Source organism: Anastrepha ludens, chromosome 3, assembly GCF_028408465.1.
Source record: "Anastrepha ludens isolate Willacy chromosome 3, idAnaLude1.1, whole genome shotgun sequence".
In the NCBI taxonomy this organism is placed as follows: Eukaryota; Metazoa; Arthropoda; class Insecta; order Diptera; family Tephritidae; genus Anastrepha; species Anastrepha ludens.
In genome coordinates this window covers 28328138-28353714 of record NC_071499.1, presented here as the reverse complement: position 1 = coordinate 28353714, position 25577 = coordinate 28328138, and the positions used below count along the sequence as shown (strand labels likewise).

Here is a 25577-nt window from a genome sequence, read left to right as displayed (position 1 = left end):
AAGCAGTGAAATAATTGGATCATATTTTTTTGAAAAGCGTCGAAGGCAAGCAATTGCTTTGGACGATGTCTCTTATCGGCGCATGCTGAACGATTATTTTCTGTCGATAATGGGAGAACATCCTTCCTTCAGTACACGCACATGATTTCAAAAAATTTCGCTACGCCGCACATGACGTGAGAGATTGTGGCGATACAGTCTCATTTTTTTCACCAACAAACTAATAAGCCGTTTCGGTTACATACCATACCCTGGCCACAGGATTGACCTACCTTAACCCTATGGACTTTTTTCTGTGGGGGTATCTCAAAAGTAAAATGTATGAAACAAACCCAGCGACCATCTCAACACTCAACGAGTGGCACGGCGTACGGAGGCAAATTCCAAGAGTGTACGCGTAGCGGTTAACATTTAGTAGTAATAGTTTTTAAAAAATAAAATCCGCTCTTGTGTTCTTTATAATAGTGATTTAAATAAATATTTATCATTCTTTTTTAATTAAGTTTTTATTTCATAATTCTGCCACCGGCACCCTGTATTTTACGTAAATTGAGAGCCGTGAGAGAATGATGCTGCCATATAATTCTTTTTACATATTTTAAATAATTTTTTACCTTATATTTGTTGTACTTATTTTGACTAAAATTTCTCCAAAAATCCCAGAATGCAAAATTACACCGATCGCGGGATTCAAGTGAAGTTTTGGAGAAAAATTTAACAGTTATGTTATTTTTATGTAATAGAAAAAATGTGTAAAAATTTTTTTTAACAATTTTCTACTGATTGCACCTGAAATTTTCTACTGTGTGGTAATGTAAGTAGGCACAGAACGTATTCGACGGAATACTAATGATACAGTAATCTTAAAATAGAATTCTCTTAAACTACATTTACAAGAGGAGGTCCTTTAAGTGATTCCAGACTATGAGTCAGGAAATGAATAGGTCAGCGTGAACTGTTGGACGCTTCTGGTGATATGTGCAGAAGTAAACCAAATTGAATAAACAACAAATCTCCTTCCTGTTGTGGGGCAACGGATTTTATCGCCTTTTAGAAAATTTAAACACAATTTACACAGACGATTTTGTTGAAAGCGATATTGAATCGCTTAGTAAATCGCTTCATGTTTATACTGTTTTGAGAATTGTGGAAAATTAATAAAAAAATTATATAAATAGTGAAATTGAAATTAAAAAACTAAAATTAAAATACAAAATAGAATTTCTCAAATGAGCAAGTTACCATCAATATAACAGCTCACAACAAAATTTGTCTAGCCATCGTCAATATTATTGATCAATACAAGCTGTGCAATGCAGCTGTGGTCAAATAGAGTCATTTCGTTAGAGGAATTATCGATTTTTCGTACGATTCAGTTTAATTCACTTGCTTTTAACGTTTCCTGGACTCAGGCAGACAGTTTTAAGAGAGAACAAACCGGTAAATATCAAATTAATAAAAATTAGTGATTTATTATGATTGGTTTTTGTTTCGTTCTTTTTTAATTTTCAAATACCTCATTTATCAAGTATCGCAATCGATTGCCTGTTGCGCATGTTACGCATCACTGGCGGAGAACAGCTGTTTTTTATTTGTCTTCACCGGTTTTTTGGTTTCTGCAGTGATATCATCGTCGAGTACATATTTGTATTTACCTTGTTTTTTTTAAATAAATTTGAGTGATTTTTAAGCATAATTTGAGTTCCTTTTATGATTACCAATTTTCTTACCATCACTGCGCCGTTAGTTTTTAAACGCACTTTAGCCACAATGCCTCGAGGAAGAACTTTGCAAAATGTTGTATTCGAGCTGGAGAAGTTTGCACCACTTAATTTAGCCGAAAAGTGGGATAATGTGGGCCTCCTGATCGAACCTCATAGGGAAAGGTAATACCCAGCTATACAAATAATTATTTTTAGCAGTGATTATAATATGTTGTACATGCATACAAACAAATATATGTATGTATGCACTGTTTTACTTTTAAAGATCCGTACGCAATATTCTGCTAACCAACGACTTGACGGAGCGTGTTATGCAGGAAGCTGTTGATCAGTGCGCCGACCTGATTGTCTCTTATCATCCACCAATATTTGCACCACTTAAACGTATTACACAAAAGTAAGTTGATACATATGTACATGTGTATGTATAATATCATGCATAGAAAGTACGAAAACATATCTGGCATTTATCTGATGCCCAATATTGTATTCCCTCTATAGAAACTGGAAGGAACGAATTGTTTCAATTTGCCTAGCAGAAGGTATTGCTTTATATTCACCACACACAACTTGGGATGCTGTGCCTGGAGGAGTGAACGACTGGCTGTCCTCTGCACTGCCGTGTGTAGATATGCAGCCCATAGAGGTAAGATAATTTGGCGAAAGCTGAAGATCAGAAATTAACTTAATTTGGTTTGAGAACTGAAGAATTTCAGTGGTTCAGTTGTGTTTGCTTTGCCAGAACTCTCTGATATGATATACAGTGGTCACACAATTTATTCGTACACTCCCAGTTTATAAACAGATACAACTGATACGTAGAACAATTTATACAAAAGAACAAATTTTAATATATTCGTAAAAAAACATATTTATACAATATTTAAGGAACAAAAATGTCCAAATTCATTTCTGGAATTAGAGAACTTAAGGCAATAACGAAGTAAGGCACAATTTTATGCAAAAATATTATTCTTACGTAGCCATGCAAAGAATATTAAAAAAAAAAAAATAGAAAAAACGAGTATTCAGTACTTTTTTGGGCCGCCATTAGCTTTAATAACTGCTTCCAAATGTCGCTGCATACTTTTCACCAATATTTTGCTTTCATTAGCTGCAATTTTCCTCCAGTCAACACCCAAAGCTGTCTTTAATGACGCCTTTGATGTTATTTTGCGCTTTCTGAATCTCCTTTCTAAGAGCTCCCAGACTTACTTCTTTATGCAGAGACTCTTGAATATTTCGACATAGTATTGTGGAGGTGACTTTTGGATTTTGCGCAACTGATGCTACTATGTTGCGTTCCTCACGTGGAGTCAATATTTTTCTCCTTCCGACTTGGTGGTAATTAGCTTCCAATTTACCGGTATTAACGTAAGTAGCAGTAAGACTTTGCACCGTAGAATGCGATTTGTCAATTTCGCGCAGAGACTTGTTTTCCAAGTACAATTTAATAACAAGTTTACACATTTCTAATGCTAAATCCGCAGTTCGTCCCATTTTGTCACCTTCAATCGAGATATTACGCGCAACTGAAACTAAATCGGCGATTAAAACTAAGAAAACCCAATTTTATTTCGTTTTCAGCAATTTTAGTAAAAACACAAACGATTTTTACTGTTAATTTTGCAACAACAATATCATGAGCGAAAAGTGAACGAATAAATGTTTTGCAGCATTTTGCTACGTCTGCCTGCTTTCCTTGGAATCCTTCAGTGGGAGTTGAAATAACGGGAGTTTTGTTTGCAGCAATTCATCAGGAATGTAACATTCTTATAGTGGCCCAAAAGAAATATATTGTCACAACATATATTTTGCGCAAAGCTACGGCGGGTGTACGAATAAATTGTGTGACCACTGTACATACGTATGAATGTATATATATTAACCCAACGCTAATAGTCTATTAGTCATAGGAACGCTATGAATTTTTTTTTTTAAGTGCAGAAAATAATTAGAGGTATATTTCAACACATTGAAAGAGTTGTTTTGTTGTTGTGAGTGCATTAATTATTCGGCCAATCCTTACGGATGAGAAAGTTGTTTATTCAAATAAAAATCACGCGTTTCGGTAAAGTACAATCACCAATTAAAGTTCATAAAAATTACTTATTTCAATTATATGTTTGGATATTAATGCGGGATTCATTTAGGTGACGAATTTGAAAAAAAAGCGAACTAAAAACAAACCTTGAAATGAATGTAGTTTGAGGATGAGGTTCAGCGCCATTACAGAAAACCGACTGGGATTGAAGGGGATAAAGCAAATAGTGCTGCAGTGTGGTGCTCTTTCACCTTTGCTTTTCAACTTCTACATCTCGAAGCTTCCTCAACCACCAGAGTTTTTTATGCCGACAATTACTCAATAATGGCATAGATGGCTTGTGTCCCAAAAGGAGCAACTATCAAGCCAGTCTTTCTCGCTTCATCACTGCGAGGAATCTCCAGGTATCGCGAACTAAATCCACGACGACTTTAATTACCACCGATAGGGGTTAAACTACTGTTAAAGGTCAAAGTCGATGATACACCAATAATCCCACAAAATTTTAAGAGTCACCTCCGACAATTTGCTCTCCTTCTCGGTGCATGCAATCGCAATTGCCACTAAGATCCAAAATGGCAACAAGGTCATCAAATCGCTAACCGTAGTACTTGGGGCAAAGACAAAGAAATGTTGCTGGCGGCATTTAAAGCAATTGGTCAGGCTGGTTCTGAATTACGCAGCACCCATCTGGTCACCGGAAACTAATGAAGTAACTTCCAAACCGTCAGATTACTGTCATCAGGACATCCGCCGTCTACTGATGCCTCACGTCCAACACCGACATACCAAACATATATCCTGCATGTGAAGGCATCCAGCACGACACTAACCACCTTTTCACATCCCCCACCAAACCCACTCATCTAACACCCCTCTCCCTCTGGACTCAATCTGTCGAAACAGCAAGCTTCCTGTGCCTACCTTTAGATGAGTTAGACGAAGATGAACGGTGATTTACACTACACTGGCAGGGTTTAGTATTGCTGCTATACCAACAACAACAACATTTTCTAGAAGCTGAGCTACCTCCCAGGCATCCCTTCAACTGCACTGACGCAATCCAGGACTTAACACAGCTACTAGACCACACAGACACTGAACAACATTCAGCGCGAATCTCTTACCACTTTCTTAAACTTCCGCACACCCGAATGCCGTCAGTAGAGTCCAAACGCATTATCTTGGCACAATTGCATGGAAGTAGATTAAACTCCAACCTATGCAGAATTGGCCACGACTAACTCAACGTGTGCCGAGCATGGGAAACTACCTCGCACAACATTAAACACCTATTCATATGCCCACTTAAACCCACTCACTTTACAACCCTCTCCGTTCGGACTAAATCCGTCGAAACAGCATATTTCCTGCGCCCACCGTTAGATGAGATTGACGATGACGACCGGTGACTACACCGTATTGACAGAGCTTGATGTACTGCCACAACAACAACAACAACGAATTTAGTTTAGAATTAACCTGCAATCGAAATTCTGTATTTATTCGTTACCGATCTCTATTGCGCGCAGCGAAATGTTTGCGTCTGTTCATAGACGATCCGATTTTCGATGTAGAAGTGTTGCATTTTTATTGATCGCCACCGTACTTGGTTAATTTATTGACAAACGATAATATATTGAAAGTAAAAAAAACAACAACACAAATTTATAGTAAATTCAAATATCTGCTGCTGTTATCAAAATTGTATGCCAAGCTTATGTACTTGCCTTTATCACTTCAATTCGTACATAAAATTGTTTACAAGTTTTCCTATATAGGAAAAGTAAAGTAATATAAAAATAATCGTTAATTGTAAATGTCAATGAAAAATCCTCAAAATAATTTGTGCAATTTGCAATCAAGTTTGTAATTAGGCCTCTTTTATTCGCCATTTCCCCGCTCGCTATCTCTAAGCTCGATTAACTCAACGAAAAATTTGCATGCGGAAGCAACAACAGAGATATCGAGTAAGATTCACCGCTAGCGAGTATGGCTATAGGCCGCATTGACCGCACTGGCTTACCAGCACATGTAATTTAAGGGGATATATACAGTTATAAGGCCGAAAAAAAACGAATTTTCCAGAATTTTTTCTCAGAAAACTTAAATTTATTGATCTAAAAATTTGCACACATATTATATTATTTTTTAACTGTATTTTAAAACTTAGTATTAGTAAAAATATTTATTTGGAAAGAAGCTTCAGCTGATCTCCGAGAGCTACTCTCAAAAAAGACGTTTTGCGGTGACCACTATATCTCTGGACTGGATCCCCTGAAATTAAAAAGCCAAACAGATTTCTTTAAAGTAATGTTAAATATCGTAATTCATCGAAGGAATAAGGAAAATAAATTTTTTTGAAAAATAGCGGTTTCTCAAAAAAAAATGATTTTTGAGCAAAATTTCGACCTTAAATTTTTTATAAAAAAATATTTATCGGTGAGAAAAAATCGTCGATTAATTACTAAAATATGTATTTAAGAACTTTGTGTTAAAATTTCACACTAACCGGCTCAGGCGTTTTCGAGTAATGTTGGTCACCGACTTTGAAAACACTATTTTGAGAAAAACGCGTTTACAGTTTGAAAAGCACTTTACAAGCACTCTGAAACGCCTTTTCAAATTTGCATGTAACTTCGAAAATATTCACGGGAACGATATTACATTTTCTGTGTGTATTCTTAAATATACAGGGTGGGCCATATAGCGTTTACTTTTTGAACCACTTATTTTTTTGAGAATGGTAACACAAACGACATGTCAAATATATTCATAATTTACTTAAAGGTTTGACATTTACGAAATGGGACGCTATACGCTTGAACAAAATTGGGAAATATTGAAAACCTATTTCCAAAGTGGTGAGTCTTCTTCTTCTTTTCTGATTTTCACATCGGTGGTTACGTCAATAAGCAAAATTGTCAGATTTGGGGCTCAGAAAATCCACACGTTACTGTAGAGAAGCAAATGCATCCACAACGAGCCACTGTTTGGTGCGGTTTTTTGTCTGGCGGCATCATCGGGCCATTTTTTTTTTTCGAAAATGAGTGAGGAGCCGCGGTTACAGTAAATGGCGAGCGTTACCATGACATGCTCACCGAGTTGTTTCCAAAAATTGAAGAGGATGACATGGACGACATTTGATTTCAACAGGACGATGCAACTTGTCACACTGCCAAAGTTACACTCGAACTTTTGGCTATCGTTTTTGAAAACCGAATAATCAGCCAAAATTCCGATATCAATTGGCCGCCTCGGAGCTGTGATTTAAGCCCGTTGGACTATTTTTTGTGGGGAGCCGTTAAGGACAAATGCTATGCGAACCATCCAGAGACAATTGATGCTTTAAAACACGAAATCGAAGTTGCCATTCATGAAATTAGAGTCCAAACAATCAAAAATGTGCTTAAAAATTGGGTTGATCGAAAGGCCTACTGTAAAGCCAGTCGTGGCAGTCATTTGAACGATATTATTTTTTCATTCATAAATGACAATGTACAATCTTCAAAATAAAAATAAAAAATTTCAAAAAATATTGATTAGTTCTTTTTATAGCCGATTCAAAAAGCAAATTTTACATGGTCCACCCTATATGTACATAAAGAAAATAAAATTAAAAAAAATCGATTTTTTGAAAATTCTAACTGTAGGCAGTTGCCGACATATGTTCCTTTGTACCAGTTGCTTCTTCTATTCGCCACTTGCTAAGTCTTGGCGGAAAGAAAAGGCCCATTGTTTCTTTCTCATTATTTTTCCCTTGATTGTCTGTTTTATGAGTGCCCATCGAGCCAACATTACTGAAACTGCTTTTACAACAACAAGATGGCTGCATATTCACTAGTCAATGACAAAAACGTTAGAATATTAAATTAACATTTTTATATAATTTTTTTTTTATTTCCTATAAAAAATTGTTTCGTTACATTTTTTTGTTTTTGCGTTTTTCATTTATAAAAATAAATAAATAATTGGCGCGTACACCCTTTTTGGGTGTTTGGCCGAGCTCCTCCTCCTATTTGTGGCGTGCGTCTTGATGTTGTTCCACAAATGGAGGGACCTACGGTTTTAAGTCGACTCCGAATGGCAGATGTTTTTTCTGAGGAGCTTTTTCATGGCAAAAATACACTCGTAGCTTTGCCATTGCCTGCCGCTGGGCTACTATTTAAAAACTTTTCTTAGGAATTACTTTTGTTAGTACTATAAAAAATGAGTGTTGTATATTACAATGACTAATGTTTTACTTAAAATATATATTGATCACAATCGGTGCACTAATTTCATTGTGGAAACTTTTTAGTTTCTTGTTCTTGGCCTTTCTCCATAATCGCGACCAGTTCAGTTTCTTTGTTAGGTGACTCCTCCTCCACTGCTTTCTCGCTCTTGCGACAGAAACACAATTTTAAGAAGTAGATTAGAAGCAAAGGCAGTGGCGTCACCAATGAATTAGCTATTGGTACCGCACTCGTCATATCGGCCTGGGGTTGTGGTAATGTGAAATTCAACATGAAAATCGCAATTCCAATATTCTGAATGCCCGTCTCAATAGCAATGGTGATGGCATCTTTTGGTGGTTGTCGCAAGCCAGTGGCTATAAGCCAGCCAATTATATAGCCCAACCATGGCAGTATACAGCTGCCAATTAAAATCTGTGAATGACATAAACAAATATGAAACTTATAAAAAAATATGCTGTTACATAGGACTCTAGTTTTTGGCCTACCTCCAGTGAGAACAGCTTAAACATGTAAGAGTTGAGTATGCAACCGAAAAATGTTATCGATAAAATGAGCAGCAACGAGATGGGTTTGAGCAACTTGGATATTCTCTTCGTTACTTCGGGCGCATATTTTTGCAGCATAATGCCCACAGCAATTGGCACGACCAAGGTGCACGAGATGGAGGCAATCGATTTGTAAGGAATCGCAAAGTTGCCATCGCGAAAAATCAGTGCACCCAATGTGAATATCCACAATGGCATCATGCCAAAGGCCGCTAAATTGCTGATCGCCGTCATCGTGATAGACAGATTTAGATTACCGTTGAGCAGCACAGCAAATATATTAGATGATCCGCCTGCCGGTGAGACGCCCAAGAAAAATAAACCCAAACGTAACTCGATCATTTCGCGAAAAAGATAATAGCCAATTAGAAAACTTAGTATGGGCATCACCATAAATTGACAAAACAAGCCAATAACCGGTCCGACTGGACATAGCACAATTCGCTTTAAAGCTTCCAAATCCAGCACAGCTCCGAAATTAACGTAAATCACCATTACAAAGCAGCCCACGGAGATGTTGAAAATCATATCTAACAGTGTCATTGATCTTGTTACAATCACTTTCATGGACTGCTGCGATCTTTCCGCTTCATAGCCGGTCCGTTGTAGCTCCACATAAACTTGTGTATACCCCAAAAGCTCGGCTTTGATAGTAAAATTACCTTTAACCATCCCCGTTTCTCCATCCCCGCTACTGAATACCGTTTCAACTCGTTCTACATAGGCAACTGCTTCGTTATCATGCCACACGTGTAATTCGAAATCACGGTTCCAAGACGGTTCAATGCCCGTGATAATAAAAGACACTTTTTGTGAGTGTGTCATTGTCATATTTAATTGTTCATATTCAAATTGCACTGACCAAACGGGCGCTTTCAAATGGTCATTATCGACTTCATCGCTTACAGCCGTTGCTATGAATGTTGCGCCGAATACTGCGCACAGTAAGAAGTACTGCATTTCGATATATTCTCTTTTTTCGCAGTTTCCACTGTAATAGCTCCGAAAATATGCAATTTAGCCGCTAAATGCCAATTCACTAGCACCAAATGTGTTCACCGTCAGGAGATCGAAAACGTAATGATTTGATTATTGGTTAGTAAATACGAGTACCTCTGTACCGTAAGTTGCGAGCGCTCAAGCGCCAACTATATGGGCTGAAGTGAATTATTTAATCATTGTTGACTTTGCCGTTTTGCTAATTATTTGATTGGTATATGGCTTTTCAGGCGATATGTACTTATATACACCTAGTGCATATCTGTGTTCTGTGGATTTTTATGACACTCCGTAATTACTTTCCGATATTCATGCCGATTATATGCCGATCATGATTTAGCACAAACAATCTGAAAAGATCAAATGAATGCATTGGGAATTACTGCAATATCGCTATAAATTCTTTAAAAATGTCTTCGAAAAGTTTTTTTACGGGAAAGCTATAAAACTACATAGTATTTAGGCAAACAATGCCTTATTAATCGCGCTCTTCGAGAACTCAAGTTCTTTGCCAAGTCGCAGTTGCCTGATTTTCATTTATCGAGATATGCTTTTACAAAAATTTTAAACTACATTTTTGTTGTTTTTCTACTGGTATGTAAGGTACTTTGTACTGTAGATTTAATTCAAATAAAAAAATAAACAAATTCGTATTTCGTTTGGTTCAACCTTATACAGGGTGGGCCATGTAAAATTTGCTTTTTGAATCGGCTATAAAAAACAATCTAATCAATATTTTTTCATACTTTGTTTTTTCATTTTAAAGATTGAACATTGACATTTATGAATGAAAAATAATATCGTTCAAATGACTGTCACGACTGGCTTTACAGTAGGCCATTCGATCAACCCAATTTTTAAGCACATTTTCGATGGTTTGGGCTCCAATTTCATGAATGGCAACTTCGATTTCGTGTTTTAAAGCATCAATTGTCTCTGGATGGTTCGCATAGCATTTGTCGTTAACGGCTCCCCACAAAAATAAGTCCAACGAGCTTAAATCACAGCTCCGAGGCGGCCAATTGATATCGGAATTCAAAAACGGTAGCCAAAAGTTCGAGTGTAACTTTGGCAGTGTGACAAGTTGCACCGTCCTGTTGAAACCAAATGTCGTTCATGTCATCCTCTTCAATTTTTGGAAACAACTCATCAAGTATGTGACGGTAACGCTCGCCATTTACTGTGCCCGCGGCTCCTCGCTCATTTTCGAAAAAACATTTTCGATGATGCCGCCAGATCAAAAACCGCACCAGTGACTCGTTGTGGATGCATTTGCTTGTCGACAATTTTGCTTATTGACGTAGCCACCGATGTGAAAATCAGAAAAGAGGAAGAAGACTCACCACTTTGGAAATAGGTTTTCAAGTCTGGGAAATCAGAAAAGAAGAAGAAGACTCACCACTTTGGAAATAGGTTTTCAAAGCGAAATTTGCCACGAAACTGAGTATAATTTATGAGTAGACAATGCGTGGGGACAAAAGCAAAAATAACGGAACCTTTTTCTGCGAATTCATTTTCGCCGAATGCATAGTAAAATTTGTCACACAACTTATGGCACGACTAAGTCGATAGACTTACAAACAACCGCCAAGTTAAGAAAGTTTCCTAGAGAAATACTCTTGGCCGGGTATAAAAAACTAGCCTGCCACTGTCGCCGAATGCTTTATTAATTTGTATTTTTTTTTTTTTTTTTTTCAAAACACAACCGCAAGAGCGGTGTCTCTTTCAATTGACACTTTCCTCGTTATGCTGTAATGCTTTGATATCTCAAGTGTGTTAACTAAACCTCTACTGTTCACTAATGAGTAGCTGATGACAAATCTGGGCACATTTTATTAATTTTTTTTTATTTGTTTATCAAACTCTAATTGTATTCACTTTTTTACATTTGTTTATTTATGTGCAAAAATTTGTGGTATAATCGAACAAATTTCTTTCACTCACTAATAATTAATTCGGTGTTAATTGAACTGCATCTACGCAAGTAGTGTCTCAAAGCTTTTGCCTCCGATTATAATCTCAAATTTATTTGCATTTTTTTATCATGACTGGATTTCTGCATCGCCGTAATGCACCGACAACCTCTGCTATCAATGCACTTTTGCAACTGGAAAATTAACCTGTTTGTATTTTATTATGATCTGCGACAAGGCAAAGCTTGGCTTAATTGATAGAAAGCTTCCGAGGTATAAACACTAAAGTTTTGTATTTATTTTAAATATTTGGTTTGTTTATATGCTATACGTATGTATGTATGTATGTACCCTTGTGCTCACATAATTAAGACACTTTGTCTCTCTTAAATGCAATATTTTTCATTCTAGATTATTTTTGTCATAAAAAGTTCATTGCATAAAAATAAAGCCGTATAAATCAAAGTTACAAGCTTTGGGCAAAATTCACAAAGCTTTACAAATTAAAAAAAATTATCCGCAAGAGCGAGGAGCAAGGCGAATCTATTAAAGGTGGTATCGGTAAATCAGCTGATTTTTTTCCTTTCGCCGCTTTCATGTGGTTGTCAGCCCAGAATGAAGCAAGGCGAATTCCATCTTTGTTTTCTACTTTCCCAATACTTTGTTTTGACAATCAAACGTTCAAAACATTGTTGTTGGTCTAATAACACCCTTAATGAGTGTGCCTTGGCTAGAAGTAATCGTGTAGATTTTTATGGCCAATAATCGTCCGGTGGTGTTGGCGCAACGCGAATATCGACATCGATTTCCTAATCGAAGGATGGTAGATTTACAAAGTTTGCTCTTTAACTATGGTGAAAAGAAAATTGTGAGGGGAACTTCGGCTGCCACGTCACTGGGGAGATTCAACAGCCAAATTCTACACCATCATTTCACATGCATGCCAATCAGCCGTTGTTCAGACGGCAACGCCGTTTCATATATTGATTTTTTGCGTATATCACCAACACAATCTTAGTATTTTTTGTAAACACATTCCAACTGGCGTCAGCCCATCAGCTGTCAAATTCACTCAGAACCGAATAACGGTATGTTCAAAAGCACACCTCTGAAAATCTTTTCACCATGGATTTCCTAATTGTTTCGCGCCAACCAGCAAATATTCCGGCGTTTACTGCTCAATTCGAACAGACTGGAATCAAACGGGCGTGGACGGCACCGTATTGATTGTTCGGCTGAGAATATCGCGCCTGTGGCTGTCAATGTCGCTACAACATCAACCAGACGGCGACCCACGCAATGGGGCAAAACCAGATGAACCCTGCAGCGAATTTTATTGAGCTGCTTACACACCTTCCGTACAAAGCGCAAACAGTTCATCAGTTAATGTCAAGCCATTCTCAATCTTAGCAATGGTTTTTTGTCGGAAATCATCATGAGCGACGAAGCGCATTTCCGCTTAAGCGGTCACGTCAATAAGCGAAATCTTCATTTTTGGGTCACTAAAAACCCGCGTTGGATGCTTTCATGTGGAAGTAGTGATTGGGCCGTATTTTTTGCCAGACGTCATCGGTGTTTTTGGTGAACGCTACAGGGCCATAATAAACGGCTTCTTACTGCCGGAATTGGAATGACTTTGAAGGTAGTGGCTTGAGGTTTCAACAATACGGTGCAAGCGCATACACAGCACGGGCCACAATGGATATTGTGAATGTTGCGCAATTTCCCGTTTTGCAATTTACATGGCCAGCAAGATAGCCCGATTTAACCATCTCAGACTTCTTTCTTTGGGGCTACTTGAAGTCGCAGGCTTATGCCAACAAGCCCCAGATAATCGCAGTGCTTAAGGAAAATATTCGACTGGAATGCGAACAGACCCGGAATTTTTAGTGCAAAGTCGTGGAAAATGCAGTAAAACGGGCTCAACTGTGTATCAGCACTGGCGGCAGCCACTTGACGGATATCATCTTTTCCACTTAACAGAAAAAATGTAAAAGTTCAAATAAAGAATTCCACCACTCAAAATCATTTTTTTTTTTTTTTTTCATTTAGTAAAATAGTTATTCAAAAAACAAAATCGGGTGATTAATTATAGTAAAATGAAAGTTTGAAGTCCCTTTACAAATTTTTGTGCATACGATTTTGAGCCTTTTTTCCTCCCATATAAAGGGCAGGCTCGAAAGTCTTTCAAAAATTTGTGTGAATTTTCTATTTGATTTTCATGGGTTATATATACAGTGAAGTATATTTTTATGAAAAATTAACGAAATAAATTTAGCATGAAAAATAGTGCAAATATTGTAAAAAGATAAAGTGACTTAGTTATGTGAGCACAATTGTAGTTGGTCTCTCCAGATAAGCAAGGCAACGATTAGTATTTTTTTTTCTAAAAAGTGCCTGTAGATGTAGGTAATGAATGAAAAGCTCGTTCGACGTTATTGGTATGTGTGTATGTGTGTATGTATGTACTTATGTAGTAAGCAGAAAAAAGTGTTGTCAGTACAGCGAGAATAGCTAAATTAAAATTCAGTTTATTCTCGGAATATTTGAAATTTAAATAAAAATACTACTATGCCAAAGGGAGACTGATGAAAGTTGCTGTGAAAATACCAAATTTGTAAGTCGCAAATAGCAAATACGATGCTAGTAATACATTGTTAAACTTAAATTTTGTTATTTTTAAGTTTATGTCACACATTAATATTGAGAGAGAGTGCTCATATCGCAGTACCGCTAATCTGAGCTCAGTGAATTTGGCAGAATCAGATCTTAAGCTAACGTAATTGCAAATTTTTGTTTGCATTTTTATGTTCCTTTCTCCTTCTTTTTTTCTATTTTCGTCTTTTTTACATTAACGTAAGCTATCGGAGACTATTTCGTCATTCTTATTAGTTCTCTCACAGATCTTATCTACATTTATGTCATATTTTTTATTTAACACATGGGCTGTAAAGTCCCGGGCCTAACAAAGAAAACACGTTTTTTTTTTTGCTTAAAATTAGCTTTATTCATCAACGTAATTATTTTTATGTTTTCTAGTGTTACCGCCTCATTTGGGCGTCCACTATGTTGTGCATTATCGGTGTCTCTTCGACCACGTTTGAAGTCGGCAAACCATTGTTTTATTGTTGTTTTTGATTGAGCGGAGTCCCCATAAAACTTTTCAACCCGTTGTTTCGCTTGATCGGAAATTTCGCCCATCAAAAAGCGGTGTAAAATTAAAACACGAAATTCTTTTGGGTCGTTTTGAAAATAACAAATGTAGTGTCAATTTTAGCACAATAACCCACGAACTATTTAATAGAATTTCATGAAAATTTAACAGCTGTCTTTTTAAGGTTAGTACTAACCGAAAAAGAGGTGAATGCAATAAAACTAGTGCCATCTAAAGGGTTTTTTAATAAGAGGTGTTATTTTGATATTCAAAAAAAAATACTATCTTTTAATATAAATAATCTGATGTTTATTTCATTATAAAGAGAAAGGTATGTCGTTAATAGGGGAAAATAACATCAGGCAAATGACCACCACGACCACGCTTACAGGGCAATATCCTTTTCATGAAATTTTCCACAACCGAATTGCAAAGTGGCTGCCCTATGTCCTCGATAGCCTGACGAATTCCATCTTTGAGGTCTTGAATCGACCCTGGGGTGTTGGCGTAGATCTTCTCTTTCACGTGGCTCCAAAGAAAAAAGTCACAAGGTGTTAAATCACAAGATGTCGCTGACCAATTGTGATCACCTCTTCGAGAGATAACACGGTCCGGAAACTTTTCCCGTAAAAGATCAATGGTTTCGTTGCTTGTGTGGCACGTAACGCCGTCTTGTTGAAAATAAACGTTGTCCAGATCAATACCATCCAATTCCGGCCATAAAATATTCAATTCTATTCAAAATGCTATTCAAAATAACACCTGTTATTGGAAAACCCTTTATATGTTAGGCCTGGGACTTTTCAGCCCTTGTGTTAAATCTGCACAATCTTATATTTTATATTCTTCATTGGTTTCGCATAACACTTTTCTGCTCATTGAGAAATCGGTCCTAAATTTGAGCTGGGTATTTTTTATAAAGCGCAATTCCGTTGGGTAATTCGAAATTGTGCATTCCAATTTTTCCTATTGGGCATTCGAACTTTAATCATTCCCCTCGTTTATATGTAAATAAAAGTACATTGAAAAGCTTTACTAACTTTTAATATCCGATAAATTGTGCGATGTAAACAAACGCTAGTGGCTTTTAAGTGTTTAAGTATACAGGGTGGCGCGTATAGTGGTTTCTTTTTAATAATTCCAAAAATTATAATAACAAATTTTTTTCTTTTCTATAGCTTCATTCGGAATAATAAACATTCCCATTATTTATGAAACACGATCTCATTCATGCGGCTACCTCTGCTTACTTCGCAGTAGCGCATCCTATTAAGCAAGTTTTCCAAGAGGTTGGTAAGCATTTCGGGCCTTATCTCACAAATGGCTTGTTCGATATTCACCTTTAAAATCTGAATCGTTAATGTATTTTTCACATAATATCGGTAAAGTGTAGCTGCATCAAATTACAAGGCTTGACATCACCGAAACGGCTGATAACACGATTAGCGTACTTGGCGCACAAAAGATCGATAGTAACATCGACTATGTGGCGCGCCAAAGATCGTTTTCCATTTCTGCCCACAATAAACTGCTTATTATACCTCTGTAGTACTCACTGTTTACCGAAATGGCTTCCAGCAGCAGCATTTAAAAACAAAAATGGGCCATTAATGCCACCGCTCCAAATAACCTTGTCTTTGGAAATAAATTTCAAATATTTACCTACGTTTTGCAAGCGTAAAGCGATCCATTTCCTTCCGCTGAGGTATGACACTGACTTTCTGCCAAGATTTCACTGTCGAAATAACATTGGATTAAAAACCCACAATATGGACCACCCTGTATATGTGTGTATGTACAAATGTAAAATTGATTGCTTCGCAGAAAAATAGTTTAATATTTTAATTCGTTTGCGCTTTCCTTTAGTTATTCTCATTTGAATACTCTAAATTCAAGGAAATACATTTATGCCATTGTCATTAGCAACAATTAAACGACACTTTGAATCGAACAATCGAACAATTCTATGACACTTTGTGTTGCGTGGTTTGTTGTAAAACGATCATTATCGCGCCCACTTTTAAAATATTCATTCAAAACATTATCCACGCGACTATTGCAACTAATACGAGTAATAGCAGAGCATTAGGGATGTCAATCCCGGGATCTCGGGATGCCGAAATTTTCAAAACAAAAAAAAATCTCATTCCTCAAACCCAAAAACTAATCCTTTCCTTCCTTACTGCCGCACTATAGTCAGCACATTTTTTGCAATGTGGCTGCTAAGCAAGTAAAAACAAAGAAAAACACACAGTTACACATTGAATCAGTGGCGCCAGCAAGAGGAAGCGGGCAGCCGCGGTAATAGCGCAGACTCACCACTTTAGCGAAGTCCTCAACCATCTTGTGGAATCCTTCTGCCAGAAAAATGTGACACACAGATGGCGCTCCAAGCAGTAAGAAGGCGTTGTTCCCAAGCAACGACAAGTGGGCATCCCCACTAGTTAGGACTGATAGCAGCAGGCTAATCACCTACCCTGTCAGAAATCAAATAGATTAACGAAACCAACGCAAGACAAGTCTTGTCGAGGCCCTATGCTCCCGAGAGGAGTAAACAAGGAAAATAAAAAAAAAATTGTTTCAAAAACATCTTAAAAGTACGTGTAGTAAACCGTAAAGTAAGGTTCCGTATTAGTATTTTAGAGCAAATATAAGTTTAAAAAAATAACAAAAAGTTGTTTCATCTGACCGTTATTCCTAAACTTAAATTTAAGTAGATTAAAAAAATGTACTAATTTATGAGCTACACATTTTCAACCGTTTTCAGAAAACCACTTAAGTATTTCATAAAACTTAATTCCCACACTTATATTATATTTTTCCTAACGCTTTAGATTTACGGGATATTGTAGGTTGGTAACTTCATATGTAATTTTCCTTTTATTATCATTTTGTCAGTTCAGAAAGCATTTTTCCGAAATACTTACGTTTATGGTTTTCTGAAATAAATGTGGGTTTTTCTAAAATAAATTCGGGATTTTCTGATATAAATTTGGGCTTTTCTGAAAAACAGTTGAAAATTTCAAATATATTTGGAATATTTGATATATTTGCATTTTTCTAAAAACGTGTAGTTCTAGCTTAATTGTTTGTTTGTGTTATTTTGAACTAAATAAATTTATTTATCATCCATTTTCAACAATATAATGTTCGAACCCCATTTTTATTATTTACAATAAATATGCTAAAAAACCTTCTAACTTCATAAAAGACTTTGCGTTCATTAAAATTCTTCTCAATACCGTCGCTTCGGGATTGCATTAAAGTATACCGAAATCCCGGTATCTACAATTACGGCTCAGATTGGCATTTCTAGTTGTCCATATGAACACTTTTGGGATAGGCTGGAGATTCGGGCAGCAGTAATTTTTAAGCAAATGTCTACTTATCTTTCATAGTTAACATGCGGGTACTCAATTATTTTCACATGAAAATACACTTTGCGCCAATGCAACTATATTTTAGCAAACCGAGCCTCACTTATAAGTTTTTGAAAATAATATATTATATTATTAAAAATGTTATTTGCTTGACTGTAGTATACTTGTACCCTAGCTTCGTTACATAAAAATAGCGTAACAAATCCCATCGAGGCATTCCATGGCTTCTCACATTAAAACGGTGTTTGCGTTTTAGAGGTAAAAACATCAATTAACGTCCAATATTGCCCTTCATTAGCTTTCACTCTTTTTTTGGGTCTTTGGCCGAGCTCATCCTCCTAGTTGTGGTGTGAATCTTGACGTTTTCCACAAATGGAGGGGCCTCCAGTTTTAGTCCATCTCCGAACGGCAGCCGGTTTTTATGCGGAGCTTTTTTCAGAAATACACTCGGAGGTTTGCCGAAATACACTGCCGCGGAGCGACCGCCTTTAGAAAAACTTTTTTCTATCAATTGGGATTTCGTGCCTGGTGTTTCGATACTATGCATTTCCGAATAGTAGTCACGCATCAATTATAAATAATTTTAATCATATGGCTACCTCGACTTTGTCCTCGTTGTCAATCGTAACCACAGACGGTTACACATCTATTGGGTACCCGGACATAAGGGCATTGCAGGAAACGAAATTGTAGATGAGATTGCCAAAGCGCTGTTTACAAACAATTCGAACAAGAAAACGACATACTGAAACCTTTAAATACGGTATTCATTGGCATCGCTGCGGACATGAAAACACGGATAGACAGGTGATGGAATAATCTAGCCACTTGTAAAACCGCGAAAATCATGTGTACACATAATGCAGACAAATACACCAGATTCGTACTAGCCCTGTCTAGAAAGGAGGTATACTGACTGGCCACAATTTGTTAGCGGCACACGCATACAAGATGGGAATTGCAAATAGTGATAGCTGCAGATTTTGCAATGAACTAAAAGAGAAGGAAACCCTTGAACACCTATGTTCTTTCCATGCATTAGCTAGAACTCGAATGAAATGTTTAGGAGCTCTACAATATGAGAGGTTAGAATGTCTCTCGGGGTTAGAGCTTCAGAGCTTACTTAGATCCGCAAAAGACGCAGGCTTATTGCAAGAAGTCTATTACAAGGAAAATAAAGGTCAAGTTCCATCTGGTATCACTAAGGACTAATAGGTCTAGGCCACACATTCGCCTAGCCAGAGTGCAACAGTTTAGGAATGAAAAATGAAAGCTTAAGAGCTCCGGCGCAGCGCAGAATAATAGCAACATTATTACCATGAAAAGAATACACCATAGATTTTAGTGTAGCCTTAGGCCGTTGTATTTGTACTTATTTCTACAAACTCGCTCATATTTAGATGGTTCTTGCGTCCTACACGCTCGGAATTATTGCTCTTCGCACCTCGCCTCCGCAAAGTGTACAAGTTCCTCCATATCTCAAGTGTACGTCAATTACCAGATGTTATCTCTTAATTAATGCAAACTATTAAAGACTCCCCAATAAGTAGCTCTAATTTTGTTTAGCTTTGGGGGAATGGGGCCAACTTTTGATACGGCCAATTGTAAAATTAATAAAAAGATTGCCAGATTAATGCTTGTTTTATTTATTGAGTGCCGGCACTCAAAATATTATATATCTCACGTGGATGACTGGGGTGCTGCCGGTTCCGCCTGGAAGGCTGATAAAACCAACCCATATTCCATCGCCCGCCAAAACTGTTGATGTAATGGAGAATATTGATGGGATTAAGGTTGACGCACTGCCCCAAGTTATCGAAAAAAGGAGAAGCCAGTTACCTTAATCGTCTAGCTGCGAAGCCCGCACATTTACAGAGAAAGTGGTCAAGAGTATCTTGCTCTGAAAGCTCATCACAGCTTTTACAATAGAAGTTAAATGGTAAACCTTAGCTACGAGTTTGGAAATTGAATGACATGGAGCCCCCAGGACTTTCTGAGGCTTGCGCCTATTGTATTGGGACCAAAGAGTTTTCGAAATAGCACATGAAGAAATGGAGCTCCGTCTTTCCTGCGCTTTCCTGAGAAATAAGTTGTGCAAATCTCCTTTAACAACAGTCAGGGGGATGCCGATAACCGGGAGGGAGGTCTCTGAGACCAATTCAGTTCCCTTCCTGGCAAGCTCATCAACAATTTCACTTCCCTCTATGTTCATATGTGGGGGAACCCAGATCAGAGAGATTCCCAAGGCATTTGATCTCCTCCTTGTAGGAGGCGACTAGTTTGGATCTGCACTAGACCGTCGTCAGAGCCTTGATCGCAATTTGACTATCGGAAAAATGTTAATATGTCCCTCGCTTCCCCGTTTCCTAAGCATTTTGTATGCCTGCAGGATCGCAAAGACTTCTGCCTTCAGTTTTAAGGAAATTTATAAATTGGCTGATTTAGAGAAAACGCCTGTTCCGACTCCTGATTCCATTTTGGACGCGTCAATGACAGATGTACTAGCTTCGATGCAGATATTGCCCTCGTTCCAATCCTGTCTACTTGGAAAGATTATCCTGGTATGGCCCACAAACTCCAGTTTGGGGATAGAGAGATCTGTCCGAAGTTCAGACAAATACGATATTAACTGTCCAAAATTGCTACCATGTCCCGTGAGAGTTTGCTTCCAAAGGCCAGCCTCCTTTAATGTGATTGCACTTTGAGCAGCGACTGAAATAACGTAGAAGTCGTAAAAAGTTCGTTCTCGCGACATTCGGTTCAAAATGTAAACTTTAGCAATCTTGAAGCTTTCGGTGGGCAAGGGGTTGAATTGAATGCGTTTTCAAGTAATTATTTCACTATTCGGTTGAGAATTTTAGTGTACTCAGTGAATTAAATAAATGCCCAAAGCATTATTCGATTGGACACCTGTTAAAAAATTTTTTTTTTTCAAAACTTGTATAATCTTTTGTATTTAATAAATGATCTGTTTTTTGTTGGAGCTAAAAATGTGTTGCAATGAACAAGTTTTATTTGATTTTTTATTCTAAGTTTTTGTACATCATTCTTAATAGTGCACATAGAAGTCTTTTTGTTAACTGTCATTACTTTAAAAATCGTTTTATGTCGTGTCGTCTTACAACTATTTAAATGCATATAAAAGTTTTATAAATATTACAAATGAATTCTTATTAAAATATATAATAGAATTTCGATCAACCCGTTTTGAGACAACCCAGCCTATTTTTATGGCGATATATTTTGCAGTGAAAAGTGCCATACGAACTAACATACACCAGACCCGTCAATACAACTGCACAGTACCTGTGCACTTGTACAATAAAAATAGCATAAGCCCAGAAAGGCGCTAATCCCATATAGCTGAGTCAAATCTGCCATATGTTGTGGTCATTTGGACCAGTCAAACGTCTGAGTTGTCTATTTTAGAAGTCTAGTCTATTTTAGAAGATTTATATTTTTACTACTGGGTGATATAAATTAGAGGGAGTTAATTTGCATGGCATATAAAATAATTATATGGATTAATCTAATAGGAATATCCAATAAATTGAAGACCAAACCGAAATTTTTGGGCTCACAGACTTTTAAAATATTCTTTTTTTAATATTAAACCATTTTTCGCCAATATTTCCAGGTCTATGGAAATTACTTTAAAAACAATTTATAATTATTCTACACTCTTCAACTAACTTTTCTTTGATTGTTATCGCGCCACATTTTGATAGATTTATGACAACGCGACTGGAAAATTTATGAAATTCAGGTGATTTTAGCTGTGACCAAATTTGACAAATCAGTTCTTATATTCCATACAAAGCGAATCTATTAAAGGTGGTGTTGGTAAATCAACTGATTTGTTTTTTTCTTTCGCCGTGTCCATGTGGCTGTCAGCTCAGCATGAAACAAGGCGAATTCATTATTTGTTTTCTAGTTTCCCAATACTTTGGCGTGGCAATCAAACGTGCCGACCACTTTAATGAATGCGCATTGATTCCATATTTATAAAACTGCAAAATAACGCAAGCAAAATTCTTTTCACATTATCTTTGGTATTTCCCCCTTTTTATACACGCGAGCTAAAAATCGATTTTCGGTCTGCAATCTATTGGTCGGCTTATAAAATTATTTTATAACAAAATCCACAGCTCTAATGAAGTCTGCAGCATAAATTTTGGTAGTCTTTTATGGAGTTTCAGAACTTGAGAGATGTTACTCGACCGTTATTGTCTTCAACTTCCAAGTATTCTATTAATTCTACCTTGGAATTCAAAGTATCCTCTTCCACCGCCTTATTTAAACCGAAAATGCGGCGAATTCCATAAATCGCTAACATCATGACCAGCGAGAGAAGCGCCGCCGTGATTGGCACTATAAGCGTCAGGTCAGACCGCACTTCGTCGAAACTATGTTGCAACAATACGATTGGCACTGTCATGTTCAAAACACTTGTTTCAATAGAAATCGTCAGTGAGTCCGTTGCTGAACAGCGTAGTAGTTTTGATATTCCGAACGCAAGCAAGTAGCCAATGATAGGAAGGAAGACGGCGGCCAAAAAAATCTATAAAAATATGAAAACAAGTTATTTACTAAAAAAAATAGCTTACAAGTAAACAAGAAGAAGGATGGATTACTCACCCAAATAGTCAGCTCTTTGAATGCAAACGCATTTATGCCAATCGTCATACCGATAAGAGCCAAACTGAGGCATGCACAGAATGGTTTTAGAAATCGAAAAATCAAGTTTGTAGTTTTCGGTAATAAAAGTCGCAGTACAATTCCCAATGCGATTGCGGAGATAAGCGCCGCAGCACTGATAGCGAGATCCGCAAATGGCACATCCAATTCAGTGTTTATGAATATGCACTGTGTCAAAATAAGTATCCATAGCGGGAACATAACCAATGACATTAGACTGTTGATGGTAGTCGTGGCAATGGAAAGATTCACATTTCCTTTGAGAAAAAGGCAACAAATATTGGCCAAACCACCGCTGGGCGAGAGTGCAGTGAAGAAAAGTGCCAAGTGTAGATCTGGCTGTGCGGGCAGAAAACAAAAACCGAGAGCCAATGCGAGAGCAGGCATTAAAAGATAACTGGTGCAAAAACCGATTAAAACGGCTACTGGTCGCAAGAAAATCTCCTTCAAACGTTGCAAATCAAGAACGCCACCCAAGTTGAGGAACATCAACAGCAACAGCGACGCTGCCGTGTAACTGAAAATTTTCTCATCCAAACGCTCTTTGCGCGCAACACTAAGCGTCAGATCCGCTGGTGAACGTTCCACAATGCCGCCAGTAGTGTTTGGATGTAGTGTCACATAGAGATATGTGAAACCAAAACGACGTGTCTGCACGGGCACTGCACCCTGCCATGATGCGGGACTGCCCTGTAACTCATTCAATTCCACACGTTTTTCCACCAACACCAATTTGGGGTTATCCGCATGGACTTCAAAGTGAAATTCGATTCCCGTACTCAAATCCACATTGGAAATTGTTATGTTGACATACTGCATCTCATCTGAAATGGTTAACTGTTGTTCGGTGGCACCGCCTTCATAACTAATATTCCATGCGCCAGCGACTTGCCCATATTGTCCTTGAACTTTTTCGACCGATTTTGCCAAACAAAGAAGTAAAATAAATATCTTCCACGGACGGTTTACAGTAGCGACTTGATTCATGCTGTTTTCACTTATTAATGACTTCTCATTTCAATCATCGTAGACGAATCGTAGTTTACCCTTATCAGTCTATGAAATATCAAATCCCATTGAACTTTTTTATGAATATGCTTACATACATACATACTTATATATTCCTTTATGTATATAGGCGTATGTGTTTCGGCAAGGGGGGTTTCTACGGGCATTAGTACCCCGCGATGGCTGTGGAATTGGCGGATAATGCAATTAACCCACGGTCATTGCAAGAATGATAGAAACAAGATTGCCCCCATCAGAGAGTGCGTGACGTCACATTAGCTGAATTGTGCAGTGTTTCCAACCATTTGCTATTCGCAATAAATTTAGTGTTTTTTTATAACCAAAATGCAAAAATTTGTAAATTTGGTGTTTGTTTCTTTTTTTTTTTAATTTAAAGCTACCAAAACTGTAAGTTAAAAAAACTCTATTATTAAACAAAAGAAGGTTAAAAAAGGTCAGTCTGAGAAGATTTTAGTGCTAATGAAAATTTGTTGATTCTTATAAAATTTAATAATTTGAAAATGCAAATTTAATTTTTTGCTCCTTTTAAGGTTATGCAAGAATATTAAATGTTCTTCTCTCAACTCTTCTTAACATTGAAACCCTTTTTACCCATTTTAAAAAGCGTTTAAACTTACTGAATGCGAATTAAACCCATAGAGGTGTAATCGTTTCTTCCGGTCCTCAATTCTTAGTGGGACATAGGGCATCAAGAGATTTATTCACAGTAAAAATAAGCGAAAAATGCCAGAAATTACTGAATAAACCATAACGCAATCTTTACAAAAAGAGTACCTTATCTTGTTACATAACCTCAAATATAGCAAAAAAGTTGTTCTCTTAACAAAAGAGTTTCTCTTAACAAAAGAGTTTCTCTTAACAGAAAACTCATAAATTAAATTTTACATAACCATAACACATTTATTAAAAAAAAACGCACATTTTAAAGACAATTTGTCAAGCATACAAAGTTCTTTAAGTAATTTAATAAAAATTTGGTATTTTATTTTCTTTAAATGGGCATTTTAGTGCGTTTTTAATCTAAAGCTAGACAACACTGCAGTAGCGAGAGAGAGATTTGATTGCTAGAACGAGAAGAACACCAACAATAACCGCAATCGCGTGCAATGCGACCAAATGTTGAAAAAAGTAAAGCTAAATAAAACTGAGTGAATTATTGAACTCTTAAAAAAAGTTGATTTTTTAAAAAAGGTATATTTTACAAAATTATACGCATTACGTCTTAATTAGAACAGGCTAAAAAAATATCATGAAGAAAGAACTAAAATTCCGAGTCTAAATAACAAAAAAAAAAGCTAAATCAAGTTACGTAAATAGTAATTTGGCCATACTGGTGCTAATACGACGTCACTCATTGACAAATTTGCTGAGACCAAAGTAACGGTACCACGATTGGCTTCATCTCATTATTATTTCTATCATGCGGTCATTGTACAGATCCATAAGTTAAAACAAACTCAGCTGGTCGTCAAATAATGCCCACAGCTGAGATCGCCTGATTGCAAAACGCTCTTTTCTGTAACATGGTTGCATAAAAAATGATTAAATTTTATAGAAATCGTATCAAAAAGTCTGAAAAATTTCGTAAAAATTTAACATTATTATTAAAAATATTTGTTATTTGTAAATTTGTTTATTACGAGTATTGTATTTTTTTTTTTAATTCATATTCTATTGTTTTTCAAGTTACTATAAAAACTATGATTTGGCATAGCAACCCCACCAAGTAAAAAGACCAAGCACTCACACCATCACCCCTAAGAGCCACAAAAAATCAAGATGTTATTTGTAGGCAATAGCAGCCCACGAGCATATTTAAAATGAAAAAATCCCTCTAAAAAAGATCTACCATT

The 25577-nt window shown here is 36.9% G+C and overlaps 3 protein-coding genes across 4 annotated transcripts in view; 1 reads left to right on the top strand and 2 right to left on the bottom strand.

The window, feature by feature from the left end:
* The first annotated feature begins 1602 nt into the window (after positions 1–1602).
* The window catches only part of LOC128857266 (NIF3-like protein 1), a 36134-nt gene continuing 12159 nt past the window's right edge, over positions 1603–25577 (top strand). The window contains exons 1-3 of the mRNA XM_054092941.1: positions 1603–1886; positions 1990–2121; positions 2226–2370. Of these exons, the coding sequence (XP_053948916.1) occupies positions 1711–1886; positions 1990–2121; positions 2226–2370 (453 nt within the window). The 5' untranslated portion in view covers positions 1603–1710. The remainder of the gene's footprint in view (positions 1887–1989; positions 2122–2225; positions 2371–25577) is intronic.
* Positions 7544–11674, bottom strand: LOC128857263 (hepatic sodium/bile acid cotransporter-like). Of its 2 annotated transcripts, none has more exons than XM_054092937.1 (3): positions 11495–11674; positions 8492–9900; positions 7544–8417 (listed from the first exon to the last, which is right to left on the bottom strand). In XM_054092937.1, exons 2-3 carry the CDS (start codon positions 9509–9511, stop codon positions 8049–8051), a joined length of 1389 nt encoding a protein of 462 aa, XP_053948912.1. In that variant the 5' UTR covers positions 9512–9900; positions 11495–11674; the 3' UTR covers positions 7544–8048. The 2 variants fall into 2 exon arrangements, with proteins under 2 accessions (XP_053948912.1, XP_053948913.1); XM_054092938.1 differs by lacking the exon at positions 11495–11674 and adding an exon at positions 11129–11477.
* LOC128857262 (sodium-dependent organic anion transporter) lies at positions 21000–23683 on the bottom strand. Its single transcript, XM_054092936.1, has 2 exons — positions 22636–23683; positions 21000–22558 (listed from the first exon to the last, which is right to left on the bottom strand). The coding sequence occupies exons 1-2, from the start codon at positions 23680–23682 to the stop codon at positions 22193–22195; spliced, it is 1413 nt and encodes a 470-aa protein (XP_053948911.1). The 5' UTR covers position 23683; the 3' UTR covers positions 21000–22192.

What these genes read in the sequence shown, in the direction of transcription:
- LOC128857263 (XM_054092937.1), bottom strand. Translation starts at nt 9,511, where the DNA reads ATGCAGTACTTCTTACTGTGCGCAGTATTCGGCGCAACATTCATAGCA. An exon ending in TTAAGCTGTTCTCACTGGAG is followed by an intron (nt 8,418 to 8,491) that starts GTAGGCCAAAAA and finishes TGTCATTCACAG; the next exon opens with ATTTTAATTGGCAGCTGTAT.
- LOC128857262 (XM_054092936.1), bottom strand. Translation starts at nt 23,682, where the DNA reads ATGAATCAAGTCGCTACTGTAAACCGTCCGTGGAAGATATTTATTTTA. An exon ending in TCAAAGAGCTGACTATTTGG is followed by an intron (nt 22,559 to 22,635) that starts GTGAGTAATCCA and finishes ATATTTTTATAG; the next exon opens with ATTTTTTTGGCCGCCGTCTT.